General features: G+C 45.8%; 1 protein-coding gene across 3 annotated transcripts in view; it reads left to right on the forward strand.

Moving 5' to 3' along the window:
- The window catches only part of GFRA1 (GDNF family receptor alpha 1), a 209,802-nt gene that overhangs the window by 168,360 nt on the left and 26,132 nt on the right, over window positions 1–15,310 (forward strand). For all 3 annotated transcript variants that reach the window (XM_030335078.1, XM_030335079.1, XM_030335080.1), the window contains 3 exons: window positions 6,008–6,117; window positions 8,814–8,948; window positions 13,160–13,341. In XM_030335078.1, coding sequence (XP_030190938.1) covers window positions 6,008–6,117; window positions 8,814–8,948; window positions 13,160–13,341 — 427 coding nt within the window. The remainder of the gene's footprint in view (window positions 1–6,007; window positions 6,118–8,813; window positions 8,949–13,159; window positions 13,342–15,310) is intronic.

Here is a 15,310-nt window from a genome sequence, read left to right on the forward strand (position 1 = left end):
TTGAAAACCCAGACTTTAAAGCCCTGATGTTCACATTGGACTCAGAGAAAAATGCTAGTAATTTCTTACACAAACAGCTTAATAAAAGGATCCTGTCTCAAGGTTCTGGCTTTCTACAGGGGGCAGTCAAAGGTCTGCAGTCCTGTGTGGGCAGTCCACAAAGCCCCTTAATTAAGGGAAGCCTAATTCATTGGTAGACTTACCACCCTCCTATGCAGGGTTCTGTCTGCATCCTTGGCCCCTGCTGTGCTCCCGAATGTCACTCAGAGTGTTCACCGAGGCTGTAAAGTCAGTGGAACATCATTAGGAAGAAGGCTCTGAAGAACAATCTGGTCAAATGATGGGAGGGGGAGAGCAATTATACACTTGATGACTTAAGTAAGATCCCTGGGAACTTCAAATCCAGCACCCTCTGCATATTTCCCGTCCAAGGCTGTCACCTACCATCAGCCACTGCCCACCGTGTGACTCCGACCAAGAGCTTAACCCCTTTAGCCTTCAGCTCTCTTGAGTGCGAGATTAGGGGATCTACTAGAGAAATCTGGGTCTCTGTACTCAAAGGAAACCCAATGCCTAAGACACTAAAATCACGTGTAATGGCCAAATGGAATCATGGATGAGAACAATAATAATGCTTTGAAAACAAGTGTTCTTTTCTTTCTTTTTCTGAGTATCTTGAAGTGTCCCATAGATTGTATTTCTGAAGTGGAAGTGTAACCCAAGAGCTAAGTAGTTCAGCAACGTCTGCAGGAGTTCTGGGTAGTTCATATCAGAGCCTGGATCTCATTCAAAACCTCACAATTCCTCGTCCGGAGTTCAGTTCCACCAACCATGTGGCTTGTGTCCAAGAATGGGATTCATCCTGGAAAAAAAAACAAAAAAACAAAAAAAAAACATTCAAAATAATGGGATGATCCAGGATGAGTTAAACTGGTCATCACTCATATGGTTTTTTTTTCCACCTGTTTGCCATAACACCTTTTTCCTAAAAACGTTTCTGAAAAAGAAGGTAAATGATTCCCCCCCCCCCCCCCCCGCCACTGTCAAAAGACCATATGCTGTTTGAGGAGATTCTCCAAGATTGTATCGTTATAATCATTTTTCTATTTCCAGTTAGCAGCGTGCTTCCTTTAGTATATTTCCTGCACAAACCACTGTTTTCTCTTCAGCAGATTTCCTAAGGCTAACTTGGCATTTGCTGGCGTTTTCCTCCTCTTTGAGGGTGGGAATTTTCTCTTTCGGAGGGAGATGCATTTCTACATTACTGCCTATTCATTTCCTTTTCATTTTCTCAGAGAAAAACAGTCAGGTTCATCACTGCTTGTAGTCATGGAGATTTCATGTCTCCAGAAGAAATCCAATTGTGGAATTTCTTTGTTAATCCCACACTGGACGTTTAAGCTTTTGTGTTTGGATCAGTGCAGCCGAGGCGGGGAAGGCACTGAAACAGGTTACAATGTGACTCTTAACCCAAGATGGGCAGGGGAAGCATGTTCAGCAAGGGCTGTCCTGGGACAGCTGGGGGATGGGAGCTGGGGGTAGCAGGTGCTCAGATCATAGTTGGAGACTTGGACAGATGAAGATCTTAAGCTATAACCATTTGCAAGATGCTCGCATCCCGCCTGTCACCATCTTCCTTGTGGACCTGTCCTCTCCTGCGTTCTCCCCGCAGCACCACTGTGTGCTGAGTTACCTGCGCCTTGATTCTGCCCCTCCTTTCTACAGTCTAGAAAACCCGCCTCTAGTAAAACCCTCCTCTCCGTGCATCCTCTTTTCTTCCTCTCCTTCAGGTTCTCAGATCTCCCCACTGGCTCTCCACTAGCTTTAGTCTCCTATTGGCCAATATCCTTTGGCCAGTGTCCTGCTTCCCCATTCCTGCTAGAATGGTGAAGGCACAGAGTAGGTCTCCAGCAAATCTTTGCTGAACACGTGAGCGACCCCAGAGTCTTCCTAATACGCAAACCTGATCACGTTACTTCTCTGTTCAAAAACCTTCAGCGGTTCCCACTGGTTTTAGGATAAAATCCAAACTCTTAGGTCATTCAAGGCTCTTCACATCCTTGCCAGCATCATCACCCATCACTCACCATTCCCCTCGTGTGGCTCAGCCATCCCAAGTGCACAGCTCACAATGATCTGGGTGATGGATGTGTTACGTTTAGTGGTTGCGAATGATTTCCGGCTCTGGAGTCTGATATTGAGTGTGGTCGCGCTCCACCGCAGAGGTCTACAACCTGGAGGGAGTTACTTCACCTCTCTTTGCTTCCGTTTCTTCATCTGTAAAATGGGCTGGTAGGATTACCTTCTAAGGTTGTTATATTAAACGTGTGCCTACATGTCAAGACCTTAAATCTATCTGGCAAGACAAACATTCCATTGTCATTACCCCGGGCGTACCACGAATGTGCTGACTTTGTCACATGCCGCCCCCTCCTGCCTGGTATATCCCCTCCACCTTTGTTGGACGGAGTCATCCTGTGACTCTCAGTCCCAATGTCATGGCTTCTCTGAAACCAACATCTAGCTGTGTCGCGTCAAAAGCTTATTAACACGCGGCATCAGTGTTAATATGTGTGCGGTCATATCGTGGTTCTACTGCTCACTATTTGACTCTAGGCTAAACTTGCTAAGATGTGGTTCCCTCCTGAAATTTGGATAAGAAAACAACTGTCCCTACCTTATTAGAGTTGTTGGAAAAAATAAAAAGTGTGTAAAGACATACCTGACACTTATGAAATACTTCATTCATGTCTGATATTATTTTTATTAGCGGCCTTTCTGTCATTTATCAAGAACTAGCCACTGTATTGTTATCATCTTTTTATTTGTCTCTCTTGGTGGGTTGACTTCAGAGACAGAGTTTACTGACTACACCGCAAGCACCTGGCACATCTTTCAGGGACGGAACCATGGAACTGACAGGTCAGCTGCTTTGTCAGTACATGTAACCAACATGTGACTTTAAGAGATTTCAGAGGCTGGGGTGCCTGGGTGGCTCAGTCAGTTAAGTGTCTGACTTTGGCTCATGGTGATGATCTCATGGTTCGTGGGTTTGAGTCCCGCGTTGGGCTCTATGCTGGCGGTGCAGACCCTGCTTGGAATTCTCTATCTGTCCCTCCCCTGCTCTCTCTCTCTCTCTCTCTCTCAAAATAAATAAATGTTTAAAAAATAGAGGATTGTGTCCATCTGTAAGAGAAGATGTTAGGAAGGGTTAAATAAATAAATAAACCTAAAAAAAAGATTTCAGAGAACTGTGTCCGTCTGTAAGAGAAGGTGTTAGGAAGGAAGGGTGTTTGAGGGCCGACTGTTTTCTTTCTTTGGGAGGTACTAAAGACGAGATGAAAACTGGTCCTACACCGTTTCATTTGGCCCAAATGCCCGGGGATAGAGAGGAAGCCGCACCAGGAGGGTCGGGACCTCACTCCCGAGACATGACGGGTGCTTTGTCAGGAGGATTGAACACATCATAATGGTCCTAAACGGGGTTGTGCAGATACGTGGTAAATACCCGTTTCTCCAAGAACAACACAAAGCCCTCATTTGCGATCACCACGGTGCAAATACTCCTACCGTGGTTACTCTCAAACTACCACCATGCTGTTAACCAACTCACGAAATCCCTGAAAATACACCAGTTGGCCAGTAATGAGCTGGTTCCAGCACAACGCTGGATAAACTTCCTCTGACTTCAGTGTTTCTCTCAGTAAAATGCAAATCCCCTGAAGTTACCATCCTGTCTCCAAGTAGAGACATCAGTAGGAGGTGGGTCCACCGTGAAAAACAAAACCATGGAAATGTTAGTGTTTTGGCAGTGCTGCATGTGCTCAAAATTAGTTTGAAACTCTTTTCTGTCCACTGGCTGTGTTCCTCTTAGGACCAGGGATCTGTGCCGACAATCTTCTCTCGTAAAGCAGCCTGTCCAGGGTTCTGCTCAGAGCAGTATATCTGGTTTTATCCTCCCAATCAGGGTTATACTCTCTGCAGCAGACTGACTCAATTAGCCCTTCATTCCAGAGTCCAATTGTGAGTCAATTCTGAGGTTGTTAAACAAAATGAATCTGGTGGCATTAGCCTCTCGCTGAAGGATAGTAATCCGCATCACGGCGCTGTTCGGTTAATAGGCTGCTTGAGAGACTACAGGAAACGGGGACTTGGAGACAGAGCGACCTTTCGTCCATCTCTGGGGGACAGGCCGGAAGCACGGGACTGCCAGGGAAAGAGAGCCGCTCAGGTTGTGTGCCGAACTAGAGCCCCAGCTGCCTGAACCGCATTTGGCCTTTGCGGAGTTAGGAGCCCAGGAGCACTAGATCATTAACTTTCATGACCGGGAAAATTCTTCTGAAATTAACACTCAGTCCAAGCCGGATGCCATTGGAGCCAGTTGAGTAAGCCTGAGCCACCGTTAGGGATTTCCTCTGAAAAATAAATCCTTTAACCAGGCTACAGAAAATGGCCCGGTTTTATGCCCTTCAGTGTGTTCAATTAGAGTCTGAAAACACCAACTAGGCTTAGACGGTGGGAGATCCGGGAGCCCATACAGGCACGCATAAGCCTCATTTGGAGGATTTCGCCAAACCACTTAGCTTCAGCACCTGCCCCGGGGATTGGCGGTGATGGAACCAGGCACCTATACAGAGCGCACAGATCGGCACAGGTAGCGAGGCTCAGACACCCCTCTTTAAAAGGGTTCAAGGAGAGACCAGCCCCTCACAAACACCGTGCTGCCTTTGCAGTGGCAGTGAACTTAGAGGACTTGGTGGGCCTTCTAACTCTCTTCTAGTTAGAGTCGTAGTAAAGGGACACCTTAATGGGCTTCCTGCGGACATTTTACAAACCTCTGATATCCACACATCCCTCCTCGCTCTGGCCCACGGGTGCAAGGTTGTGTCTATCCTCAATATGCTGCGTAAATACAGTTTCTTGCATGGAAAGAAGTAAAAGCAGCCCTGTGTGTGTGTTGGCTGCCGGCGTGGGGAAGCTGAAGTGAAAAAAGCTGAGACAACCATCCATTGTCTCCCATAATTGCTGGATAATTTCAGTTCTCTCGGAGTCCATTGTGTTCTTCACTCAGAAGCAGAGCTGTTGTCTGCTGAGATGACCTCAGAGGTGGCCCCGTCCTCATTCAGGATTTCTCCAACAATACCCTCTTCAGATTGAAAAACAGCCAGTTAGCCACAAACAGTCCTCTTCCTCGCCCGACCAGCGTGTCTGTTGTCCCTCTTCACCCCCTTGGGTCTCTGCCATGTCACCACTGCTCAGGGCTTCCCAGTGGACTGTGTGGGTCCCTGGGGAGTCCCCAAACTGCAGATACGTACAGTAGTTGGTCAGTGGTTCCTCCATGCACCGCCTCCCACCAAAGGCCCAGTCACACAGTGACACCTCACCCAGAGCCAGCGTCCCTGTCCCTCCTTCTTTCCCCTCCAGTTCTGGAGAGACGAGCCCCTCCTCCGTGTCACTTGGCCGGAATAAATCTCTGTCCCCTGGGCTGTTGGATGAGAGATAACTTACAAGACAAATACACGTATTTTTAAAGCCAGCAGGAATTACGGGAGCAGATGGGCTGTAGGATCCTATTTTGATGCCAGGGACATGTTTCTGTATAAAGTAAATATTTTCCCAGTGTGGATCTCTGGTGAGTGTGTAGAGAAGCATATTTCCTAAAGATGCAAATAAGTCTGTCAGAAATAAATATTGAATGCAAACTTCAAAGCATCTAGATTTCTCCCGTTATAGGCCCTGAAGACTTCTCTGCAAATAAGCAGACACACAGGTAGGCAAGGGCCGGGTGAAGGAGGGGACAGCGAGGGGGGCGGGGGAGGTATATAAGAGAGAATGCTAACATCCTAAGAGTTCGCATTTTATTTATTTATTTATTTATTTATTTATTTATTTATTTATTTTTGCTGTGGACAAAGGCTTGTCAACGAAGGAATAAAGTTACGTTTGTCCAGAAGCTAATGTAGGGTATTTCAAATCACACCCTTTTTGCCCTTTCTTCCCACTGTAGATCTCGCCTTGCGGATTTTTTTACCAACTGCCAACCGGAGTCAAGGTCTGCCAGCAGCTGCCTGAAGGAAAACTATGCTGACTGCCTCCTCGCCTACTCAGGGCTTATTGGTAAGATCGGGGAGAAGCGGGATGGGAGGAAAGTCTGGTTTACAAATACTCACAGACTCTTCGCGTTGTAGCCTGTCACTGTCTGTGAAAGGAAGAATCTCCCGGTCACCCTCTGTGCTGGGGCTTTGCTGTTAAGCCCTATAGGACTCACCTGTAAAAAATAAATAAATAAAGCAACTGAGGATCCTGGATATGCAAGGGCAGAGGCAGGAAGCAGGGAGTATCGCAGTGCAGGTGAACTACAGTATGAGCACCTGACAGGCATCTCAGGTGGAGAACTGACCACACAGAACAACAGCAAGAAAGAAAGCGTGGCTGTGGAAAAGGGAAGCAAGTCAAACCAATTTAACTGAATTAGAGAACGTGGAAGTCATTCAGTCTGGGGACATAGAAAAGGCTGTTCCCCAGAAATGGCCCTTTGGAAATAAAACCCCTAACTAACTGGGGTCCTTCTCGCCATTGGTATTCTTGGTAATTCAGCTCCTGGTATGCAGGGAGTGATTTAGCCTAAAATTTCCCTCTGAGAACAGACATAGCGGAAACAGTGTTTTCTGCCTCTCAAGACCCAAGAAGAATCGGGTTCTGGGCATTCAGGGCAACAGCACAGTTAGGGTACCAGTGAGTTAGAAGAGTCACAAGCGAGGCAAATTTATGTCTGTGGATAAAGGGGTAGGCAGGAAGAAAGGCAGGTGTTCCGGATCCTGGGGCCTGAAGAAGCCGTGATGGCAGGGCTCCGTCACGATTGACATTTGAGGACAAACACGTAGTGAAGGCTGTGGAGGGGTGAGGAAAATCACAGTCGTCAGAAGTGTGATGGCTCAGCCATGGTGTGTGTTCCTGTCAGGATTGCACAAGTCACCAGGCGGGAAGAACTTCACACCAAGAATGACAGCACGGACTACAGTTTTTGTCACCAGAGTGCCTTCAGCAAGAGCTTTTGAGAAAAACATCAGCGATGGTACTTAATGCAGGCATATTACAGGTGCCTGCACACCCATCCCAGGGTTTTTTGAAAGGACACCTGTGTTCTCTTGGGCAATGCCTTTCACCGGTGTTGTTTACCATTTTTGTGTATGTGTCCCAATGAGTGTATCTTCCTTGAGTCAGTATTCCAAATTTGCATTCACCCTTTCCTTTTCTTACGTCTCTAGTAGGGGTTACTTACCAACTATGGAATTATAGGTTTAAGAACCAATGGAAATAATTAAGGCATGCTCATTATAAAAAGTTAAAAAAATACAGAGAAACCCAAGGAGACAGTAGGAAGGATCTACAACTCTACTCCCAGACCTAATCACTATTAACACCTTAGTCCATATCCTTCCAGGTATACATGCTCATTAAATCCTCCATGAGTAGACAAGGCATGTTGCTGCCAGGCATTTCTGGCTTGGCAAACCATTACATGCCTGAGGTTGATGAAATACTCATCGCGTAATGGAATGAAATGGTTGAGGCAACGCACTTTACAGACCAAAATTAACTTCCCTCTTGGGTCTGGATCTTTCCCTCTGCATTGGTTCTAACTTCTTTTAGGACAAAGCCTGTGCCCGCTTCTTCCATGTTGTCGGAGATCCACAATGGTGCCAGGCATTCAGTGGCTTCTTAGCACACATGTTTTAACCTCTTGACTCAGTGTTTGGGGTGCCTTTTCCTTTCTCACTCAAAGTTAGGTGCTCACTGTCTGCTGTGGGTCAAAGTTCCCATCACAAAGTATAATGGGAGATCACGTAGTTCAGATTGGTAAGGAACGTAGGGCAAAGAAGATATGTCCTTGACCCAGAAGAGCTCACAAAGCAATTTTTCTTCTGTCTATGAACCAAATATATCCTGTGGATCACTGACCACCTATTACTTCTTACATCCACAAAAATGTATAAAAACAGAAGGCTTCTTGGCATGAATAGGCATCGCCTGGTGCAAGCCACCCAGAAGAAGACATTTGGGTTGTATTAAGTATAAATTCATTGTTTATTTGCTCCAGCACAGAGCTCATCAGAAAAACCATGAATACAAGACGATGTAGGCAAGAGAGACCACCCAGCATTTCTTTGAGGACTTTTGAGGACTATTGAGACAATACTTTAGAAGCCATCAGCTTAGAGAATTTCCGTTGTTTATTTCCAATTCCTTCACAATTTGGAAGACTTTATTTTAAATCAGTTGAGAGTCTGGTGACCAGAGGCCTTGTTATATATGTTCAGGATGTGTGGTAACCCAAAGGATAGCATCTAAGCTTCCCGTGTTGCTTTGAAGAAGCCATTTGCTTCCAAGGAAAGTGGATTCGAAGTCCTAAAAGGATTTTTAAGATATGTAAAACCAGTTCTATCTATTTATGAAGATTAATGACATTTTCGAGAAAATGCAAGGGATTTGGGAACTCATGCATTCTAAGTTAATTCTCTCCTACTCCATAACATCCATACCATTTGTGCAGAAAAAAAAAAATACCCTAAGCGCAGCTGAAGGAGTTCTGTTATAATTTTTTAAGTAAATGTGTAAATTATTTTATGTGCTCAAGATAAATTGCCAAGAAAATGCACTGCTTAACATAATTTCCCACTCAGCAAACACAATGTTTGTAATTATCCATGGTGCATCCACCATCAGAGGAACATTTGTTTTCTCTTTTAGGCTATAGAAAAGTCTGTATCATCACACAAGAAGAACAAGATGCCTTGTTTTTACTTTTTTAGGTACAGTCATGACCCCCAACTACATAGACTCCAGTAGCCTCAGCGTGGCCCCATGGTGTGACTGCAACAACAGTGGGAATGATCTGGAAGAGTGCTTCAAATTTTTGAACTTCTTCAAGGACAATACATGTCTCAGTGAGTTTAAAAAAAAAAAAAAAAAAAGGAAGGAAACACAAGCGTGCTCTCCTCTCTGTGTTCGAGCTGTTCCTTCATGTCTCTTGGGTCTGCCTCTTCTCTCCCTCTGTCTCTCTCACTCTCTCTCTTTCTGTCGCTTTTTTTCCTGATCTCTGATGGTGAATCCAGCATCTCTTGGCCACACTACGCAACGCAGCAGGGAACAGAGCAAGTCAGTGCTGCTAAGTCTGTGAATCCAAAGGCCTAAGAGAGCAAGAGATTCAAACAACGGAGGGTACATTATGTCGGATAGAACACTCCTACCCGCAGATCAAATTTTGATCTTGGCAACCAACACAAAGTCTGTTCCAAAGGTTCTTAAAACCTGGGCACGATATACGATGTGAGAAGCTCAGACAAATTAGATGGGGGTAGGCCTCCAAGGGCTCTCTGAGAAAAATTAGAACGTTAACATCAATAGCCCCCTGGATGATCAGGATTGGCTCAGAGGAGAAGCAACAATTCTTGAGTGGGATAAGCTGGCGATGTGGCCAGGAGCCTCAGGATGTGTTATCTCGGGAGACAGAGTTGAGCACTAAGGGGGCTCCTGCTTGGAAATAGTTTCGGCTCTGATTGCGGTGTCCTTCAGGCAGTTAGAAAACACGTTTCCCAAAGGGTGAGGGATAGAGAGAATTGTTCAGGTGTGAACAATGGGCATGCGTCGGACTGGGCCAGGTCTCCCTTTTATCCACTGAGATGTGCACACTGGAGGCGACAGTCCAGCTGAGATGCTTGAGTACCTCACTCACACGTTGTGGCAGCCACCTTTAATTTATTGGGAACCTTCGACTCACTCTATAGGGAGTGCAATATATATATATTACCTCATTTACTATAATCTGGGCAAGAGCCCTCGGAGATATGGGTATTATTGTCTCCATTTCACAGTTGAGTAAACAGCTGTTTATTCGTATAGACCGTCCGTGCAAAGATGGATCCAAAGCCCGAGTGCCTTTCTCTGCAGCCCCTGTCCCCCGTGGGGGGACTCATTTGCTTTTGCCTCATTCCTGATATTTAAGGGCCCATTGGCCAAGAACAACTGCCCGAACGTTGGGGACCAGGTGTAACTTCCTGGTGAGAGGTATTGGAACAAGTTTCTAGGAATTAAGGTTCAGCCACCCCTCTGAGAGCCGTGGCAGTTCTCCAGGATGCTCTGCTATGCAATGACTGACGACCAAAGAATTAGCTACCAATTTACCATGTATATGGAAAAGCTTTTAAGTGTTATTTATTCTAAAACCTCTCTATTGTTTCCTTTGTTGAAAAGACAAATCTAGGGGCGCCTGGGTGGCGCAGTCGGTTAAGCGTCCGACTTCAGCCAGGTCACGATCTCGCGGTCCGTGAGTTCGAGCCCCGCGTCGGGCTCTGGGCTGATGGCTCAGAGCCTGGAGCCTGTTTCCGATTCTGTGTCTCCCTCTCTCTCTGCTCCTCCCCCGTTCATGCTCTGTCTCTCTCTGTCCCAAAAAAAATAAATAAACGTTGAAAAAAAAAATAAAAAAAAAAAAAAAAAAAGAAAAGACAAATCTACACGATTGGCTTACTAGGTACTTTTAATAATGCGGCTATAACCAAATGTTTTGATCATCTTAAAACTAACACAAGCTTCTGGACACCTAAGTGAAATTGAAAATCACACACATATTCAGAAGTGCGGAGACATTTGCTAAGATGCTGGGTGTACCGCCGAATTGTACCTCGGATCTCTTGTTTGGTCTTGACTTGAAAAAAAGAAATGTATGTATATATCCCTCTTTTCCACATCCTGCATAGTCTTCTGGTAGAATGCAAGTTTTAATGAAGATAAAGCAGTGACAACATAGGTTAGTGTGGGAGAAGATCATACTCACACTGGCTGGACAACTCCTCTTTCGTGGAGAAATTAAAGGTGTCCCTGCTTAATAATATTTTGGTGAAGGGGAGAATAGCCCGGCATCTTTTTGCTAATGACTTTTCAATAAAAATAAATACATTTGGTCTTCAATAGGGACCAAAGCCAGCCAGAATTTTTCATAGTCATTCCATTTATACTTTGATCAGAAAGGGCACGGCATACCAAAGACACAGCACCTGTAAATTCACTCTCTTGCAAAAGACTCCAGAGTAGAAGGATTTGAAATTTGTAGGTTCCAGCTCAAATGTATTAACCTAATTCTTCTGCCTTCAGATTAGCCGGAGCTCTCCCAGACGCCTCTGTCATGAGCACAACTTTAACCAATTGTTTATTTCTGGTTATTGGGAGGGGGGGAGGAACAGTTAGTTTTAAGCCAAAATACCTGGCCAAGATGAGGGGAAGAGAGAGAAGAATGAGCTTGCGGTGGAGGTAAGTTAGCAGTTACTGTCACTCGGGTCTTTCTCCAGAAGCTACTTTCACCTCCTGGACCACTGTATCCGAACTGTGGTTCCCCATTCCATTCTTACTGCTGCTTCTTTTCTTTTTAAGTTTCTTAATTTTGAGAGAGAGAGAGAGAGAGAGAGAGAGAGAGAGAGAGAGAGAGAGAGAATCCCAAACAGGCTCCGCACCATCAGCACAGAACCCGATGTGGGGCTTGAACTCACAAACCTGTGCCGAAATCAGGAGTCATGCCCTACTCCTGCGTCATCACCTCCAAGCATTTCTCATCACGGAATGTATTGCATATGTCACTTACATGCCTCTGCAATCCGCGTGGGACCCCCGTGAGGGCACGGACTCTTGTCTTTTGTTGCCATCACGGATGTTCACTGCTGCATGTTTAACACAGAGCAGCTCCTGGCACTTAGTACACATTGCATTCACATTCCATTCAAGTAAATGAATGAGCAAGTGAACCAACTCCCCAAGTGCAAGGCAAACACCCCGGAAAGCACAGGTGGTTCCAATAATTGGGAAGGGGTCTCTTGAATCCACATGAGAGAAAGGAGGGTTGTGCGGTTTGTGGTGCTGGTTGTTCTGGGTTATTCGAGGCAACCAGTCCGCTACGTCTCTCTTTCTCTGCATTCTACCGAGCCAGTAAGCCGTGTAACACGGCTAGGAGCATAAAAGGTATTTATATTCATTCGAAGCTGTTTCTTACAGCCTAAAAAAACGTAAAGTTTTGGAAAACAAGCTTTCAGTTTGCCTGAACTTAAAGGATAACAATTTTAGAACAAAATGTCACTTCTAAGAGGAAGATTAGGCTTCAATTATTCTGTCTGGTATATCGAAAAAATGCCAGCAAGGAGTCATATATTAACAATTTGCACATTCAGGTCTCAAATGGGGGAGTTTGATTTCTTACACAATGAATATGAAATAAAAAATTCCTAAAGCCAGGCCAAATCCCCGAGGACCTGATTAAAAACTGTTTTTAATTCATTGTGGGGAGGGGAACAACACACAACCAATTTACTCTTGCCATAAAAACAATCTAATCCCATGCAATTGTAATAAGCTTTTAAAGTTCTACATTTTAAACTTTTCATTTAAGCAGGGCTGCTCCTACCTAATTATGAAGATTTTGTTTGGAAGACTGGGAGCGGAAAGGGAAAAAAATAATCTTACTTAAATTTTCACTATATATTGATGAGATTTGGGGTAGAATTTTCTTTTAAAGAAACTGGTTCCATCCGTACTCTGAGCAGTGCCTGGCTCACAGAGGCTGCTCGGAGAGTGTATAGGGTGCTCCGTGGTGGTAAGAAATCACAGTTTTCGCTGTGTGATTTCACTGCCTGCCAAATTAGTGTGGATGCCACCAAGTTGCCTCAGTCTCATAATTAAGGATATGTTACTTTTTCCAAAAAAGCACCAACTAGTTTGCGTTTCGAATAGAATTTTAAGAGCGTGCGAGGATGTTCTTGAAAGATGGGACAGTGATGGAGATCCCAAAATACAGGTTTGAGGCTGGGTTTCAAAGTGATGAGCATTTCAGGGCAAGCATCTTGCTCAGCACCTGGTACATAAATAGGAGCAATATTTGTTGCACGTTGAACGTACCTAAGTGACCGTCGCAGTGTGTAATGAATGAATTGATTTTTGAGCACCTGACCTGATGGCTGGCTCCCAGCATGTGTAGGGTGGATGGATGGATGGGTTTTGAACAGAGAAGTCCAATACTGCAATCAGAATTTCTAGCGTGCCTCTCTGGCTTCGTGTATCCTGTCTGTTACATTTGCTGCTTGACTTTGAAATTGGATTTCCTCCTGTTTTACTGCAGAAAATGCAATTCAAGCCTTTGGCAATGGCTCCGATGTGACCGTGTGGCAGCCAGCCCTCCCAGTTCAGACCACCACTGCCACCACCACCACAGCCTTCCGGGTCAAGAACAAGCCCCTGGGACCTGCAGGGTCGGAGAATGAGATCCCCACTCATGTTTTACCACCTTGTGCAAATCTGCAGGTAAGAGCCAAGCCCAAACTCCCAGCTGGAGCTCGCCTCTGGGGGGGGGGGGGGGGAACACGGACCGATTTCCTACACTGCATTTAAAGATAGATGACTGATGATGGAGGGCTGCTCGGGTTTGAATCTTAAAAGTGCATTATAACCACGATAAATGGAGATTGTGAAGTGCCACAGAGTGGGGAGAAAGGTGGATTCTGGAACAGATGCCCATTTCCTGGGAGTGTGACTTTGGTCCAGGTACCCATAGTTGGCCTTGGTGTCCTCACCTGTAAAATGAGGGGGCTAGGCAGATGAATCTTTAAGCTGTGTGTCTGTGGAGTGAGTGGAAGAGTTGAGTCGGGTACTGATTTGTATATTACACTCATTCTGTGTTCTCTACAAAGCAGCAGCATATTGAAAGAGAAGGTATTCTTGGGGTTGTCGCCATTGCTGGCATTTAAACCCAACGTGGAGTACTTAATTCTGTCTGAAGGTGAGCCAGAAACAGTGTCGCCAGGGAGGTGTTAATTCCAACGTAGAGTCCTGTATGGCTTCATTCTTCCAGAAGCAGAAGAAAATGCTTTTCCAAAGTAGGAGGAGCCGTGTGGAGCTACCCTACGAAGCCTCTCGTGTGAATAGAGGCCAGGGAGAATGGCTGAGAGATTTCCTTGGGGTTAATCCAGATCTACAAGGGCAGACCCACAATGGCATGCTAACAGTGCTTTCCTGCCTTTAGTCAAAACAGAGGGTTTATTTTCCTTTTTATTGATTTTTTTTCGGAGTAACGAGTACTCAGCTATTTAGCAAGACGTTGCATATTTGTATGTTTGCGAAATATTTTCACACATTTTACCTTATTGGACGCCATCCTCCTGAGGGTTGTGGAAGACTAATAGTATTATCGCTAGCCTCGTTCTTGCACTTGAAGACACCAGGGCTTGGTGAGGTAACACTTTTGCTGGAGCCTACGGAGTTTGTGTCACAGAACTGGTGCTGGGGATCTAGGAGACTCCTGTTGCTTTCGTGGTTCTTCCTGTATTTGGGGGGGTAGTGGTGACCACATGATAATGTCTGCTTCCTGCCATGCTGGGGAAGGGGTCACGTGCGAGGCCCTGTGATATCACTTCACACTTGTCCCTGCAGTATACCCTCCCTTCTCTCTCCCCACCCTGCTGCCACCAAGGATAAGGCTCACCAGAATGTTTACCAGAAACCTTCTTTTACCAATACCTCCCTGACCCACAATCCCCTTTGTTCCCTATAGACCACTGGGGCAGTGTTTTTGCTTCTGATTTGCTTGCTGTCTTCTCTCCCACAACGTCTCCTCTCTTCTTCTTGGATATGCTACATTTCATTCAGTGACTCTGGGTCTCTGCCCCGTCCTCCTATGTCTTCCCCACGAACATGCCCCCTCGGACACACTCGGACACACTCACACACGGCACTAAGGAGAAGGCAGGCAAGGAAGCCGTGCAGCCTAGGTCTACCAGATGTTCTTCATGCTTCTAAAGCATTTCCTGAGTATGTCCAATCTCCAGAGCACTGTGCAGAAACTGCCAGAACTGGGAGGAGGATTGGAGAATATTATAGCATCTAACTGCCCCGTCTTGCAGCGGAGGCCTCAGGCTCAGGAAGGGGAGGTGGCTTGCACCGGTGCTCAGCGTCCTGCTTCCTCCTAGGTCAGCCTTCGGTTCTTGTTGGGTCCACTCAGATTCTAGCGTCAGGAAAGACAAGCGGCCAGATGAGGGATAGGACCCTGTTGCCATTCAGTGATAATAGTGGGCCACAGAAGATTCTCGGCTGGTAGAAGAGGCAAGCTCTGGCCGCAGCATGACCGGGTTCTTTTCTGCACGTGTCTGAGTGCACAGAGCATGACCGCAGATGCAGCATTTATCCGGTTTATTGAGCTCTTTCCGTGTTTGGGAAACTTCGTGGAGTTGGGTACTCAAAACATTTCTCTCCTCAGTGAACTTAACAAACAATGGAC

The sequence above is a fragment of the Lynx canadensis genome, chromosome D2 (genome assembly GCF_007474595.2).
Source record: "Lynx canadensis isolate LIC74 chromosome D2, mLynCan4.pri.v2, whole genome shotgun sequence".
In the NCBI taxonomy this organism is placed as follows: domain Eukaryota; kingdom Metazoa; phylum Chordata; class Mammalia; order Carnivora; family Felidae; genus Lynx; species Lynx canadensis.